This window comes from Schistocerca cancellata, chromosome 2, assembly GCF_023864275.1.
Source record: "Schistocerca cancellata isolate TAMUIC-IGC-003103 chromosome 2, iqSchCanc2.1, whole genome shotgun sequence".
Lineage (NCBI taxonomy): Eukaryota > Metazoa > Arthropoda > Insecta > Orthoptera > Acrididae > Schistocerca > Schistocerca cancellata.
The window spans coordinates 781192534-781210151 of NC_064627.1; the positions used below are offsets into that span (position 1 = coordinate 781192534).

The window sequence follows — 17618 nt, forward strand, 5'->3', positions numbered from 1 at the left end:
GTATCAGCCCAATCATACTTAGACCGTGTCCTACGTGAGCGACAGAAGCGAGCGTCTTCTGCGTAAGCGAGATTCCAGCGACAAGCAGAAACATCGGGCGAAAACCTTGGGTGTCCTGCTTAGAGCCAACCAGCTGTTTCTATAAAACGGCGTCCTTAACCTGCAGAATACTGTAGCTGGAGAGTAAGGCTACAGAATTAGGTTTACTTGAGGAAACAAAGCGAAAGAGAATGCTGTGTTTGAAATTTACAAAGGGAGGAATCCCCATGGAGAATTTCGTAAGTATCGTCAACTACGAAGATCACCAGACGACAAGTTCTTCGAATACACGTGAATGAGCAGAGGAGCATTCGACTATCTCATCAATAAATTAAATACGAATTTTTTTAACATGATCAAGAACTTTTAACAGCCAATAAATGCAGAGGAATGACTATTACATGACTAACTACGCTAAATGCAAACATAAGCACACAGAATGATAGGTGTGAACAATAGGTATCTGTAGTGAAAAGACGTGTGGAATCTCTTCAGGCAAAAACTAGCACATGTTCTCCGCACGTCACCTAACACGCTTACACCGACACACGTCCTTCTGCCTGATGACGTGCCATATCCTAACTCTAAAAGGTCAGCCAACTGGCTCAAAGGGCTGACAGTCCATTACATCTCAACGGCCAAGATAAAGAGTAAAACAGATTATTGGATGTACCTGATGACAGAACATCAAAAGCTCGAACGACAAAAGAAATACAAAGAAAATTACGCAAATTTCTTGAAACGAACATTGTCATAGCGACAGAGCTGAAGAGCGATCGAACGATATTTTGTTCAATCCAAGGATTCCTTTTTTTCTTTATGAAATTTTGTATTAAGTTTCTCATTCATTTTACGCCAACAAGGTGGCTATTTCGTTTTCCTTTTCCCCTATGTAGAAGCACAATTAGGTTGCTGACGCAAACACGAAACGCCAGCAGGCTGAAGTACGCCTGGCTCTCCTATAAGAATCGCTCCCGCACAATGACGGAAGAATGTAGCGGATCTATTTTCTTTCCACCACCCCAAAAGAAGGGATTTTGCTTACTTGTATACATTTACTTCGTCAGTCAACTATTTCTTATGGACCAAACATAGCACAGAAGCTAGCCGAAGAAGGCACAATGGGCGAGCGGAAGGACGGGATGTAGGGGAGGAAGGAGACCCGAAAAAAAAACGTAGTGTAGGAGTAGCGTATACAGTACATAATTATGTGTGAGGGAAAATTCCTGGGTTCGACTGCCCACCATTCTTACATTTTCATCTGAGTCAGTTACGATTCTGTATACTAAGTTTTATGCATACTGTGTACACTGCATCGCTAAGTATCTTTTTAAGGTCTTGCCAAAGAACTTGATCTTCACACTTATCCCAGTATATTACACACATTTAATTCCTTATAAATTACAATGAACTGTGAAATTTTACAGATATTTGATGTTGCGAACGTCAGTGTTAAGGCCAAGCGTTTCAATTCCTCTAAATAGTCTGTAAAAGTAAAGCTTACAAAATTTTTGAAAAGAAAGTCAAACTTTTGTGTAATGATTTGTCTAAAAGCATGAAATAAAAAATATGAAGGAAACGTTTGGTGCAGCTCATTTTCTGCTCATGATTTCGAGTATCCTTCAAAGGCACGTAGAACGTTTCACTGATCTGCTTATTTCTTTTACACAAATCATTTCATAAAATATTTGACTGATTTCTTCCATTTTACTCAGAAAGCATGATCTTACTGACTCCTCGTTTGCCTTCCTGACGAACTAGATTCGAAGGAAGCCTTTTTGACATTTAAATAACGCACCAATGTATATTTTTATGTGCAACATAGCTAGGTCTTGAACAGATGACATTTTGACACTTCATTTACAGCAGGTTTTCGTGAAATATTTCAGTTTTTCTTCAGCTTATTAATTAAGTTTTCGTTCATTACCCTGATTACTTTCAAGCAGTCTGTTATTTTCATGCCAAACTAGACCTCGTGCTGGTCACTTTGAAACCCCTTTTGCCTGTTTCTCTCCCTTTGTCTGGTATGAAAATTTGGACAAAACCTCATAGTGTAAGTTATAGGGAGTCTTGTTTTCGCTCTGCTCACGCGTTTACAAAAACGGATCGAGTGTTAATCATATGATAAAATAGTCCTGTCTGCGTGCTGTCATTTCCAAAATACGTTGTTTCGATATTTTGAACCTTTTATAAGATACAACGACTTTTACGACCACTTGATTCCCGAAGAGCACGAAAGGTTCGGACTCGCAGCGAGCGACCCGTCCGCAGATATAACAAACAATATATGTCAAGAATGAAGAGAGATATCATTCCGGTCTCAACTTTAAATACAATTTAAATATATTAGTTACATTTCATACGCAATAATGTATAGCCTTAAATGAACTATACGGAAAGCCTACACAATGTGATTTTACCTCTGCAAATTCTTAAAAATTTCGTGCAGCCATGTACTCAATTTCGTGCAGCACAGTAACTATGACGAATAACGAAAATAAATTCTGACCTTTATCGTTTAAGGATATCAAGCTATAGGTTGCGGAAGAATCAAATTTTTTTCACCGAATAGTTTTCTTAAAATCGAATGTTAAATAATTCATAGCTGCCGTCGCGTCCGTTCCACTGCTTTGCCAAGAAGACTCGTGGCTGTCGCCCTCTGTCGCGCGTGCTGCAGCGACAAGATTCAAACACGTTGGAATTCAAACGTCGCCAGTTGCAGCGGGAGACAGGCAGCTACACCGATGTCGCTTACGTTGGGCACTTCCATAACTACACCTGCGGTTGTGTTTTGTCGCCTGAAGCTATCGCTCGCTTCTGTCGGTCACGTAGGACACAGGCTTAGTCGCAGACAACCCAGTGCTCCACTCCCCAACTACATTTCTGACCAAATGTCAAGAAAGACTGTAAATCTTGGACGCATGATATCTGCTGGCGTTCCAAAATAGGATGGCGTGCACTACCACAACTCATTCGTTATTTTTTTCCTAAGGTCCGTTTTCAGCATGTCCATTTAGATCCCAATGGGCCCCTTTCCCGATTCAAATGGATATCGACATATCCTTTTAGTTATTGACAGAGTAACACACCTGTTCGAGGCCACACCAATTCTGTCAATGGATTTCTCGTTTCCGTTGCCCTGTCCCAACAATAACAAGGCAGGCAATTCAAGTCAGCACTTTTTTACTGAACTCTGTCACGTATGCGGTGATCAGCACTTTCGAACGATAACTTACCATCAACAAAGTAATGGTCTCTTTGAACGCTGGCACTACACCCTAAAAAGTGTTCTCATGGCGGGGAATGAACAGCCGCCGTTTCATGGCTTCTTCTAGATTGTGTATGGCTTCTGAACATCTCCGTGCATCTCTCGCTGAACACCTTTACAGACAAACTTTCTCTCTTCCGGCGGATTTCAAGAACCAATCACAATTACCTAAAGTCAAAGAACTGCCGCAGCTTGTCTGCTAAATCACATAACATAAGATACTATCACCGCAAGCGCATGGACTGCAGAAAACCTTCGTTTATAAAGATCTGGGGGGCTCAGACCACGCAATATTGCGCGTGGTACTGTTGGACCGGCATTATACCCGTCTTACTCAGGACTTCACAGAGTAATTAGATGGGGCGACAATACCTTTGACATTTTGATGCTCCCCATGTTCCGTCATCAGAACAAGACACATCCACTGCATCGTATCCACCGCGCCCCTTCCTTCAACGTCCACCAGTTGCCACTCTCGTTTCCGACGACCTCATCGGCTATCAGATAATATCTCACAGTAGCACCTCTTTTGACTACTACCGGCCACCTCCACTCCACCCACTTATTACAGCAGGGAAATATCTGAGAAGTGTTTACAAGAATGTGTGTGCAAATGTGCCTCCTGAATAATGTCATATACATGAACAGGATGGAGAAACCACTGTATGATGGTGCTTTTCTTGGATTATGTGGAACATGAATTACACATAATTCAAGAGCAAAAATAAATCATGCATTAAGACAGCTTACACCTGATGATGTCCACCCGTGACTCTGCGTCTGCAGCCAACCACGGCGGGGGAGGTGGCGCACGCCTGTGCGAAGTTGAGCAGCATCAACCTCCATCCACCTGTGCTCAGCACTCCCAGGAGGGGGGAGGGGGTCTGTGACAGCCTAGCAGGGATCAAGGGTTTCAATGCAATGAGGAAATTCTACATCTACATCTACATGATTACTCTGCAATTCACATTTAAGTGCTTGGCAAAGGGTTCATCGAACCACAGTCATACTATCTCTCTACCATTCCACTCCCGAACAGCGCGCGGTAAAAACGAACACCTAAACCTTTCTGTTCGAGCTCTGATTTCTCTTATTTTATTTTGATGATCATTCCTTCCTATGTAGGTTGGGCTCAACAAAATATTTTCGCATTCGTAAGAGAAAGTTGGTGACTGAAATTTCGTAAATAGATCTCGCCACGACGAAAAACGTCTTTGCTTTAATGAATTCCATCCCAACTCGCGTATCATATCTGCCACACTCTCTCCCCTATTACGTGATAATACAAAACGAGCTGCCCTTTTTTGCACCCTTTCGATGTCCTCCGTCAATCCCACCTGGTAAGCATCCCACACGGCGCAGCAATATTCTAACAGAGGACGAACGAGTGTAGTGTAAGCTGTCTCTTTAGTGGACTTGTTGCATCTTCTAAGTGTCCTGCCAATGAAACGCAACCTTTGGCTCGCCTTCCCCACAGTATTATCTATGTGGTCTTTCCAACTGAAGTTGTTCGTAATTTTAACACCCAGGTACTTAGTTGAATTGACAGCCTTGAGAATTGTAGTATTTATCAAGTAATCGAATTCCAACGGATTTCTTTTGGAACTCGTGTGGATCACCTCACACTTTTCGTTATTTAGCGTCAACTGCCACCTGCCACACCATACAGCAGTCTTTTCTAAATCGCTTTGCAACTGATACTGGTCTTCGGATGACCTTACTAGACGGTAAATTACAGCATCATCTGCGAACAACCCAAGAGAACTGCTCAGATTGTCTGTGGGCGGCGCTGCAGCTCCGCTGTAGCAACAGTACCTAGCTCAGTCAGCTCGAGACTTGTGTTTTGTATGTGCCTACATCTGTTAATAAAGTGGAGATATTTGATATTTACGGTCTCCATCACTCCATCTGCAGTATCCCTACCCACGTCTACTCTAAAAAATAAAATAAAATGTGATTGGTAAAAGTAAGCTTTCAGTTACGGTTTGTAGAAGAGAGGTGCAAAGTGTTTCGAAACTGGTTACGTGTGATGATGAATAACTCAACTGGTAAGAGATATCCCGCGAAAGCCATGGCTCTTAGAGTCTTGGTTCAGGACTCGTTGTTTATCTGGCAGGAATTTTCATTTAAATTTACCTGTTCTTATGCTATTTGATTGTAAGAACAAAGACTGTCTGCTTCGTATGTCACACTTGTTTACATACAGTGAGACTTCCGAATACTCTGCTCAGGCACAATGAGCTCGTTTGCGTTACTTTCTTCAGAAGAGGTATGAAATGCGTGTCTGAGGAGGCCTAAAATTAGTTGCTCTTAAGGTGCACACGGTGTTTCCCCAATGATGACACTAATTCTGAAGAATGATGAAGAAGGGCAAATGCGTCAGTCTGACTTGGGAGCTCTCAGCCGAAGACGACTGGGGCGAAATTCATCAGGAACAACAAGAACATTTCATATTTACCGTGGGTGTATATTATTTTATCTAAGGTAATGGTGGGTGAATTGCGTGTTCCTAGATTAAATTAGCTTAAGGAATGCAACAGGCAGCCAACGTTTTTGTTGTCTCTGTATTTCCTCAAGTAAAGACTACGATAAAAATCAAAGGAGTCACCGTCGTCGTCGTGTCTTACGTGCAGGAATTAGACATGTGCATTTTCTTTTTTTCACAGAGTTAACGTTAACTATAGCCTTGGTCGACCAATGTGTTTTCTTATTTCGGGTTGCAGTTCCGAAATATATTTGGTAGTATTTCAGCTCTTATTGTACTCATATGTTGTTTCCATTCAGCTCTGTGTGTTCATTTATTTCCTCATTGATAATATGTGCATTGACCAGCTTTATTAAATCTCCGTGTGGCCTTTCGCCCTCCTCAAGAGTCTCATCTCTGCTGCTTGTATTTTGCTGCCATCTTTCTTTTTATTTATCCAACTCTCGCTTACGTAACATAGTAATGGAGTCGCCATAGTTTAATTTTTGTGTGTTGTCGGTGTCTGTAGTTATGTGTTGTATATATTACTCCACATGCTCCATGAAATATAGATATAGAATTTCATCTCTGTTATTATCGTAACCCTAAATCCTTTTGCAGCCCAGATATTTAAAATGTGACAGCTGCTTACTTACTTAGTAGTTAATTATTATTTTCGACTTTATTACCTTACGTTTTATGTAGTGAACATTTAAGATTGTATTCTATACACATTTCATACAGTCGATGTACTCCTAATCGGAAGTCGTCTTTCCTTTCTTGGGTTATTACTGTATCATCTACAAATATTAATGTACTTATATTAGATTATTTATCTAATTTAAACACTAGATAATTATCTTATCTACAGGTTTTAAGGACATTGTCAACACAAAAGTTAAAAAGTCTATCTGAAACAGGACACTGCTGTCTCAGTCTTTACTAATTTTTATCTCATTTGTCCTTTTCTCTTCTTCGTTTGTTACTATTTATGTTTTAAGTCATATTTTTAATATACCGTATTTTATGAATTTAGGTAGGTGGCCACTGTTATTAATTGCTGCACATAATTACCAGATGGATCTATATATTTCTGTAACCATTCTATTTATCTCTGCAACACGTAAAAGGTTGTTCAAAGTGGCATCCTACAGCTTCTATGACATCATGACATTTTCACTTGCATTTCTGTTGCATCTGTTAGTGGAATTCCCTATCCCCATACTTAAAACTGTTCACTGATACTACACGCACAGTGCGTGTGTCTGACTAGCAGTTATTCCTTGCCAGGTGATGCTGCTATCGCCTGGAAGGCTTTATATCGATAGTATGTCGGTGGTAATAATGTTCTATCTGATCAGTGTAGTTCCTGCCGTACAGTAATTGAAAGGATGTTCTACTCGACTAACATATATCTTGATTTTACTCAGCCGTCAATTGGTGCCATCATATTTCTATAGGCTAGCTATTTACTCAAAATACAAAACAATATATTTACATTTAGAAGTTTATATGGTTTAGTTATAAATTCTTAGCTGTCACCTAGAAGAAATTACGATACGTAATTAATTTTTCAATTATTTGCAGTTACGTGACTGCAGTCTGAAACGTTCTTACTCGTCCGTCGTCTCGGAACTTTCATAGCATCTGGTAAGTCCTGTCACGGCGGCGGCCAGAGCTGACGAACTACACTCATGCTCATAAATTTAGGATAATTGCAGAATGTGGTGTCACACAAGGTGGCCCTACACAAAACTGGCGCTGATAGCATAGGCACATAGGGAACACACACGACACAGATATGTAAGTCCACAGTATTGGTGAAAAGTTGAGAAAACAGTCCCGAAACGCATGTGCTACAAAAGGCCACTGTTTCCTGCGCATGTACCCCGACATCATCATGGGATATGATCACCATGAACACGTACACAGGCCGCACAACGGGTTGGCATACTCTGGATCAGGTGGTCGAGCAGCTGCTGGGGTATAGGCTCCCATTCTTGCACAAGTGCCTGTCGGAGCTCCTGAAGTGTCGTAGGGGTTTGAGGACGTGCAGCGATACGTCGACCGAGAGCATCCCAGACGTGTTCGATGGGGTTTAGGTCTGGAGAACAGGCAGGCCACTCCATTCGCCTGATATTTTGTGTTTCAAGGTACATCTCCACGATGGCAGTTCAGTGGGTCCGTGCGTTATCATCCGTCAGGAGGAAGGTGGGACCCAATGCACCCCTGAAAAGGCGGACATGCTGGTGCAAAATGACGTCCCGATACACCTGACCTGTTACAGTTCCTCTGTCAAAGACATGTAGGGGTGTACGTGCACCAATCATAATCCCACCTGACACCATCAAACCACGACCTCCAAACAGGTCCCTTTCAAGAACATTCAGGGGTTGGTATCTGGTTCCTGGTTCACGCCAGATGAAAACCTGGCGAGAATCACTGTTCAGACTATACCTGGACTCGTCCGTGAACATAACTGGGGCAGGCTTTACGGGCTCTCCTGTGACCAGGGGTCAGTAGAATGCACCTTGCAGGTCTCCGGGCGAATAAATCATGTCTGTTCAATTGTCTATAGACTTTGTGTCTGGAGGCAACTGTTCCAGTGGCTGTGGTAAGGTCCCGAGCAAGGCTACCTGCAGTACTCCGTGGCCGTCTGCGGGCACTGATGGTGAGATATCGGTCTCCTTGTGGTGTTTTACACTGTGGACGTCCCGTAGTGTAGCGCCTGGACACGTTTCCTGTCTGCTGGGATCGTTGCCATAATCTTGAGATCACACTTTGTGGTGCACGGAGGGCCCGTGCTTCGACCTGCTGTGTTTGACCAGTCTCCAGTCGCCCTTGTATTCTACCCCTCATAACGTCATCAATATGTGTTATTGGAGCCATTTTCAACACACAGTCACCATTATCACGTCTGAAAACGTCTGCACACTTACTAGCCGCACCGTACTCTGACATGCACTAACACACATCTGCTTATGTGGTCTGCTGCCAGCGCCACCATGCGACGACCGCAGGTCAAATGCACCGCATGGTCATACTCCGAAGTGATTTAAACCCGCAAACCGCCCACCAGAGCGTTGTTTCACCATGTCTCAGCATTATCCTTAATTTAAGAGCAAGAGTGTAGTAGCGCCATTCGGAGCGCGAGCCAACTGTCGCAATATATAACTCCATAGACTTCCTCTCAAACGTTGTTGGTGGAGCTGGATAATTTCTAGATACTGATACATCCACGCTATAAAGCCAAACAATGGCCACCAGCCTGCTTCGACACGCGAGACAGGGTTAAAACAGTCACTTCCATTATACCACTATTCAGTGTCCTGAGCCGGCCGAAGTGGCCGTGCGGTTAAAGGCGCTGCAGTCTGGAACCGCAAGACCGCTACGGTCGCAGGTTCGAATCCTGCCTCGGGCATGGATGTTTGTGATGTCCTTAGGTTAGTTAGGTTTAACTAGTTCTAAGTTCTAGGGGACTAATGACCTCAGCAGTTGAGTCCCATAGTGCTCAGAGCCATTTGAACCATTTGAACCAGTGTCCTGATGCCATCTCATTATCTTCAAAAGCTCCCAAGTCCGACCACTAGATTAGGTAACAAACACAGCAATCAGTCACTACGCCATCGGCAGCCAGTATCTCCTACCTCTTCTGTAAACATCAAAGAACACAGTCTGAAGTCAAAGAGGCTGAGGACATAGATGAGAACTCCGCACTTCAAGTTTCTATTGAAGCAAAGCTCAGTTTGTTATCTTCTAAAAACACTCGCCAAGACCCGTTCATCCATTAGATAACACCTACAGCTATCCAGTTGCTCCACGCTCTGTCAGGTAGCCTCACCTTAAACAGTGAGTGTGCGCTAAACAGCAATATCCATCGCGACCACAGACAACAGATTGAGACGTTCCCAAGCGCGTGAAAGGGAACGCACATCCGATAACTTTCCAAATCTTCTATACACGAAAAAAGCTTTTCTGGCCGCTGCCTACGAACTTCCGAAATACGCCTCCTCAACACCTCCACCCAGACGGCCCAAATCGCCTCCTGCGCCCAACCCGGCTCACCGGTTTTTTTGTTTTTTTTGTTTTTTTTTTGGAAAATAAGCCTCCAGAACAGAAAACGGACACTACAGTTGACCATTTATTGCTAACGTTCATAATCCTCTAATCCTCTTTTAAGGTGCTGTTGCCTGCTAACTCTCTCAGGAGTTCGTTTCTCATAAGGTACCAGGAAATACCAGCCATTCTGTGTGAAACACATTCGCCACTGAGGACCACCCAGTCGGGACGGAACATCACCCGTTGGCTGGATTAGAACAAGCTATTCCCTTTATCTCCAGGCTGTAGAATAGAGCTGCACCCCCGCAGACACTCGGAAGCCGACACTGTCGTTCACAATAGTGACCATCACTCGCCGACAGTCGCGGCCAAGAAATGATACGTTACTAGCTCTCGCACAGATTGGAAGCCCTTAATACGTCGCTAAACATGGAGCAGCCCCTTGATAAATTGGAGTATTGTGCGGTAATTCGTTTTCTACGTTCGAAGAGGATCAACGCATAACAATCCACGATAGTGTATGGCAAGAATACAGCATCATATGACACAGTGGTTAGGTGGCTTACAGTGTGGTTAAACAAATCTGTATGACGAAGAACAAAGTAATAAGCCATCTCTCTGCGAAAAAACAGGAATCGTAAGAGTAGTGGCGGCCATGGTGATCCCAAAATCGGCGTATCACAATCGAAGAGATAGTGGAGACCGCTAAAATCAGTCGTAGATCAGTTTTCAACATCTTGCACGTCAGTTTGGAAATAATAAGGTCGCTGCGTGCTGGATTCCGAGACAGTTCACACCCATGGGAAAAGTCTTCAAACCGAGGCAGTAGCAGAAATATTACAGCCATGTTTGACCAGTCCAGATGACCTCTTTGACCACCTGGTCACCATGGACGACGCCCCCAAATAAATGTGTAAAGCAAACAGTGGAAACATGTTCACTCACCAAAACCAAAACCAAAAATGTCAGAGACACAACCATCATCAGAGAATGTGCTGCTGAATTTATTTGGGACTGCTGTGGCGTGGCGCTAACAGGTTATTCTCGTAAGGGGAAAACCGTCACTGGAGAATTCTATCAAAATACGTTGGTGAGATAATTGGAGAGTCACGGGAAGTTGTCTGCGTGAGTGTTTGAGCTGCATGGAAAGTCGCAGCTCATTTTGCACAGGACATGTTGCTTCTTTGGGCTGTCCGTTTTTGCCTCCCAATATTCTCCAGACATGGCACCCAGTGACCTCTTCATCTTTCCTGAGATGAAGAAACCATTGCTTGGCAGGCATTTCCAGAATGACAACCAGGTGATTATCCTGAACTGCCAAAACGTAGGCTTCAACAAAAAGGTCGCTACTACATCATTCATAGTTGGTAAAAATATGTCGCACTGAAGGTTGAATATGTTGAAAAAGACTAACACCATCGCAAAATTTTAAGGACGTAGCTTGATTCTTTCAAAGTGATAAATGAAACTTTATGTCTAGCCTTCCTAGAAAGTTTAGTCATTGACCACCACCAGTTTGGCGATGCGTCTCACCTTCACCTCCCCCTTCTGCCTCTCCTCCGCCGTGACAACGTCTGCCTTCACGACCAACGGCAGCTGCTGAGTCGCCTCTTCCTCGCCCTTCCTGAAGGCGACCCTCACTCTGGACATCTGGCTGCCGTAGCCGGCGCCAGCCTTGTTCGCCGGCTCCACCACGATGGACTCCACCGTGATGGTTGCACAGGACAAATGTCTCTTCAGGGCCACCTCCATCATGGAGTGGTCGATATAATCTGTCACTTCCGGACCATTGCTTCCTGGCGCATCCATAGTCCTGTTAACAAATGGAGAAGTTCAGTTTGTAGGAGGATTACTATGTCAAGAAACACAGAAAGGGAAGGGTATAAAAGATGTGTATCTCTACAGTTTCTCAGAGCACTGAGCACGGAACTCCGTTCACCTTTTCTGTCTTGAAAACCATTTTAAAGAAAGTTTTTACACACGTTTGCTTCACAGGTGGTTACGTTACTTCCGTGGGCATTAAGATATTCGTCACACTTAGTGAATGCCCTTTGACAGAAGCGAGTTTTAGTTGCAAACAATAATAAATAAGAACAGGCGGCCTCATCAGGACTGTGAAATGGATGAGTTTCAAGTTTGACTTATATGGACTCTGTGTGCTGAAGGTGAGGCTGACTTTCTGTCTGTATGCACTACGACACTACAAGACGACCTCCAGTGCTTCTTCCTTTCTAGAAACTACCTTAAAGTTTTTGACAGGCCTATCACTGTGCACCACAAAGCTCTGAATGTTATTTGTTGGTCCAAAGACACAGGTTCATTATGAAAAATTTTCGAGGAGAAAGTTGCCACCAACTTATTTTCCGATTTTCATGAAGCATTTCATTTTTGTTCGTGTATGACTCTTTGTTTTTAGATCTAATCAAGCATTTCAAAAAAATTTCCAAAAGAAGAGTGGATTTTTTGTGAATTTTTAACCCACAAACTAAAACGTTTTCTAGCTTAAGTATGACTATAACAATTTGAATGAAATTATGCTCGATATTGAGTCGGTAATTTACCAGAATTATTTTAGCTTAGAACTTAATCTGACTTGAACTAAATGTTACCTAACACACTGAGCATATTTCTTGGAAATGACTGTACTTTAATACGAGCATGAGTTTACTGACTCAGAGTTATGCCCTGAAAATTTGAGAGATAATTATACGCAGCAGATATTTTGTGCATCTGTCGCCTATCTTGTGTACTTCTACAGTCACAAACTTTGCGCTGAAAGAAAATATATTTCAGTTGCTGATTGCGGCATATCTGTCCTAAACAAGTGTAATTTGGTGCTCTATGAACGCAACGATGAGGAAAATTATTGGCTGGGGTTGAAGAAATCGCTAAACACTCTCGAGTAAAATACTATATTGAAAGCAAAGTTACCAAAATCAATGGGATCTCCAGTTATAAATATTAATGTAAGTATATATGGCGAATGGTTGAAGGGGGACAATATGTGAGTACATATTACCGAAGTACAAAAAACATAAGGTCATACAGCAGCCGTAGCTACAAAATGCTGTGAGAAGGCTCACGGAAGGAAACTATAAGATGTTATAAAGAAAGAACACCAGACACAACGTTGTCCATTGAATCATTAGCTGATTGTGAAACCAGTTAAAATTCAAGTATAGGACTTGCAAACGCCGAATAATTGCATTTTCGCAACCACGATATGGCAAAATTGTATCTTTAGTTTTAATCAGTAACTTGCACAAGGAATATAGGTGCTTAGGAAGGATACCAGGTCCACGAAACGAACGTTGGGTCCGCGATATAGCCTCATGTCGTTTCCGAGAGGTGACTAGTGTAAGTCTTTAGCTAAGGCGTATACGTGTCGTAAGAACATGCAACATTTACATCCTTCTCTTAAACGAGAGGGGCGAGGGAGGGGGAGGATTGAAGGCAATACGTGAAATACACCACAGCCCGCATCGCAGCCTATCCAACGCACTCCGTTCACTCTCTCTAGCGCGGCCACCAAAAAAGTGAGTGCCTGTTCACACAAAGAGTTTACCCGCATTTTCCGCACTAGAAGCTGCCGCACGTTCCCTCAACAAATTCACGGAGTAAGCTTCAAGCCCAAACGCCAATTCACACTAGACGTCAAGGCGACATCGCCGTCTAACGGTGGAGGTTTCACGCTAGACGGGACGTCAACACGACGTTAGTTCGCTTAGTCCAGTACTGAACAGCGAAAATGAGATACGACACATCATTTGTAACACAAAACGCCGAAGTACAAAAACACAGTTAAGGAACTGCCGATAACGAAGTTTATTAATGGTCAAAGCGAACTTCATAGCGGAGGTCCTCGATCAGTTATTAGTGTGGTAAATTGCTGAGAAATGAAACAACATATCGAAACATCGATATTTATTTGGTATCAAAAACATGTACCCATAAATAGGAATAAACAATTTTTATAAGGGAAAACGTAGACGGCGATCTTATTCACTACATGATTTTTTTTTTGCGTAGTGGATAATATACTTTCTCGTTCAATAGAGTTGACTTTTACGTTTAATAAAAGTTTATTTTATTAACTTGTTTATACACAGTGTACGTGTCAGCTCTGTTCAGTGGAAAAGCCTGTGACATTGAACATTTGCAGTTTGCCACGAAAACAAAGCAGCCGGCCGAAGTGGCCGTGCGGTTAAAGGCGCTGCAGTCTGGAACTGCAAGACCGCTACGGTCGCAGGTTCGAATCCTGCCTCGGGAATGGATGTTTGTGATGTCCTTAGGTTAGTTAGGTTTAACTAGTTCTAAGTTCTAGGGGACTAATGACCTCAGCAGTTGAGTCCCATAGTGCTCAGAACCATTTTTTTTAAAAACAAAGCAAAATAATAAAAATAGATTAAGAAGACACAAACGTACAAAATCCATTTGGAAAATCTGTACTTTGTCACAGTTCGTCTCTGCCGAAGTAGCAACGGCGGAGAGAGTTATTGTATATACAAACATTTTTCAACAGTTCGTGCAGTTTTCCATTGTGTTGATGTGACCACTTAAATTTATAAGTATTTGAGCAAATTTGCATCGTGCTCTTGTGATCACTTAAATTTAAAAGCATTCCTGTGCCTGGAAACAACTCGGATCATTTTGCAAATAGTGAACAGAACGCCCTAGTCTTTCATCATTGGGAGTATAATCACACTACTGTGCCTTAAAAGACTACAAAAAGGTACCAAGATTGATTTATAAAACTTGTTACTATATAAAAGAAAAAGATACACATTTTATCTGCTACAAAAACATATATTAAAATTACTTGCCTATTGTAAGTGAAAGATTACCATCGAATATCACATTTGGAATATCGCGTTGTATTTTCTTTTCTTGAAGTGTATCCCTCTCATTGTGCACCGGAAAAGGAATTTCTATTGTAACGGCGAGCTCATTCACGCATACTGCATGTTGCTCACTGGCGTGGCCTTGTGTCATTCTCAAAAGGATCACATCTGAGTGTCCCTTGCGTAGCCACAGGACTTTAACACTTCGTCACGTATCAGACCCACAAAAAACAGTTAAAATAATATGTTGTTGTTGTTGTCTTCAGTCCTGAGACTGGGCTGATGCAGCTCTCCATGCTACTCTATCCTGTGCAAGCTTCTTCATCTGCCAGTACTTACTGCAACCTACATCCTTCTGAATCTGCTTAGTGTATTCAATTCTTGGTCTCTCTCTACGATTTTTACCCTCCACGCTGCCCTTCAATGCTAAATTTGTGATCCCTTGATGCCTCAGAACACGTGCTACCAACCGGTCCGTTCTTCTTGTCAAGTTGTGCCACAAACTCCTCTTCTCCCCAATTCAATACCTCCTCATTAGTTATGTGATCTACCCATCTAATCTTCAGCATTCTTCTGTAGCACCACATTTCAAAAGCTTCTATTCTCTTCTTGTCCAAACTATTTATCGTCCAAGTTTCGCTTCCATACATGGCTACACTCCATACAAATACTTTCAGAAACGACTTCCTGACACAAATCTATATTCGATGTTAACAAATTTATCTTCTTCAGAAACGCTTTCCTTGCCATTGCCAGTCTACATTTTATATCCTCTCTACTTCGACCATCATCAGTTATTTTTCTCCTCAAATAGCAAAACTCCTTTACTACTTTAAGTGTCTCATTTCCTAATCTAATTCCCTCAGAATCACCCGACTTAATTCGACTACATTCCATTATCCTCGGTTTGCTTTTGTTGATGTTCGTCTTATATGCTCCTTTCAAGAAACTGTTCATTCCGTTCAACTGCTCTTCCAGGTCCTTTGCTGATAGAATTACGATGTCATCGGCGAACCTCAACGTTTTTATTTCTTCTCCATGGACTTTAATACCTACTCCGAATTTTTCTTTTGTTTCCTTTACTGCTTGCTCAATATACAGATTGAATAACATCGGGAACAGGCTACAATCCTGTCTCACTCCCTTCCCAACCGCTGTCCCTCGACTCTTATAACTGCCATCTGCTTTCTGTACAAATTGTAAATAGCCTTTCGCTCCCTGTATTTTACCCCTGCCACCTTTAGAATTTGAAAGAGAGTATTTCAGTCAATAAAATAAAATAAAATTCCAGTCAATAAAATAATGTGAAATGTTAATTTCCTTCCCAGATTTGGAGGCCTCACATTTTGGAGCCTTAGAGCTGATTCATCAATTTGGCAAAGTCAGATCTGGAATGAAAACCAAACAACTGCTGCCTTTCTGTTAACACTAACGAACCCAGAATGCTTCGCAGTTGGTAAATGTGTATGAGACTTGTGTACATGACCTAATCTTCCCTCGCTTCAGTCTGGAACCGCGCTGCTGCTGCGGTCGCAGGTTCGAATCCTGCCTCGGGCCTGGATGTGTGTGATGTCCTTAGGTTAGTTAGGTTTAAATAGTTCTAAGTCTAGGGGACTGATGACCTCCGATGTTAAGTCCCATAGTGCTCAGAGCCATTTGAACCATTTGCTAATCTCCCCCCCCCTTCTTTATCAACCTCTTCCTCCACTCTCTTCATCCATTTCCACCTCCTCCTTCTCTTTCCACTGTTTCTTCCCCCCTTGTCTCTCCATATCCCCCATCCACCCAACTACATCCACTTCCTGCCCCCCCTCCCCCGATCTGTCCTTTATTGGTTTATTATTGTTGCAAATTCAGATCCCGTAGTAGCATTCTAATCATAAGCCGCTAAGCCACAAATATAATTTTCCCGTTTTCTATGAAAACCGATTGCAAGGAAGAAAACAAAATACCACATCATCGTGCATTCGATTTTTGTTTAAAATTATAGATAATGAGAAACGATAATGCCCATATATGGGAGAAACAATGTGTCTAATGGTTTAAATGTCCTGTTATCATAGTTAAAACTGGCTGCGGGAAATAAAACAAAACTGCACATTCGAACAGCACAGTTTTTTTCTCATTTAACAGGAAATCTGTCACTGTTGTTTAAAAAAATATATTGCCCAAGTCCCTCTGAATGTTTCTCAGAGAATCCTGCAAAAATTTGAAGTAAATTGGTCAAGAAGTTTTCGAGTTTTTGGTAACAATGTTTATATATCTATATATTTCATATATATTATGTATGTGTACAAAGAAATATATAGCCTATGTCTGTGCGAATGTTCGTTAAAGTATAGTGTAAAAATATGAAGTAAAATGGTCGAGTACTTTTGGTAACAACGTTTCCCCTTTATATTTTACACATATTTTTACGTATTATATTATATACATTAAAATATGTAGCATATGTCTCTCCGAATGTTCATTTGAGCATCGTGCAAAAATTTGATGTAAATCGGTTAAGTACACTTCCAAATTTTTGGTAGGAACGTCAATCAACGACTCTTGTCTATGTAGTAGTATAGATTAATAAGCCAAGCAGGTTGAAATGGGCAGAATCCTACTTCTGCAGATTGAGTAGATAAACGATTTCCAAAGTCCACTACTTCTTGGCAACATTATCTCTTCATATCTCCATGTCATTGTCAAAGTGAATGATAATGTCACTTGCTGGTTGTCACGATGGGTTCAAAAATGTTATGGCCGTGATATAATGGTTCTTTACTTTCATATTTAACTGAAAAGAAGTAAGGAAGATTACGGTCTAATCTCATCGGAGACAAGGCCATCAGATGCAGAGCATTTTCATGTTGTGGATACATGGAAAATGAAGTCCACTGTGCCGTTTCAAATGAACCACCCGGGCGCTTACCTTCAGAGATTCAGGGAATCACGTAAAAGC

General features: G+C 42.0%; 1 protein-coding gene across 1 annotated transcript in view; it reads right to left on the minus strand.

The window, feature by feature from the left end:
- The window catches only part of LOC126148354 (uncharacterized), a 58172-nt gene that overhangs the window by 17283 nt on the left and 23271 nt on the right, over positions 1–17618 (minus strand). The window contains exon 2 of the mRNA XM_049915753.1: positions 11364–11643. Coding sequence (XP_049771710.1) covers positions 11364–11639 — 276 coding nt within the window. The 5' untranslated portion in view covers positions 11640–11643. The remainder of the gene's footprint in view (positions 1–11363; positions 11644–17618) is intronic.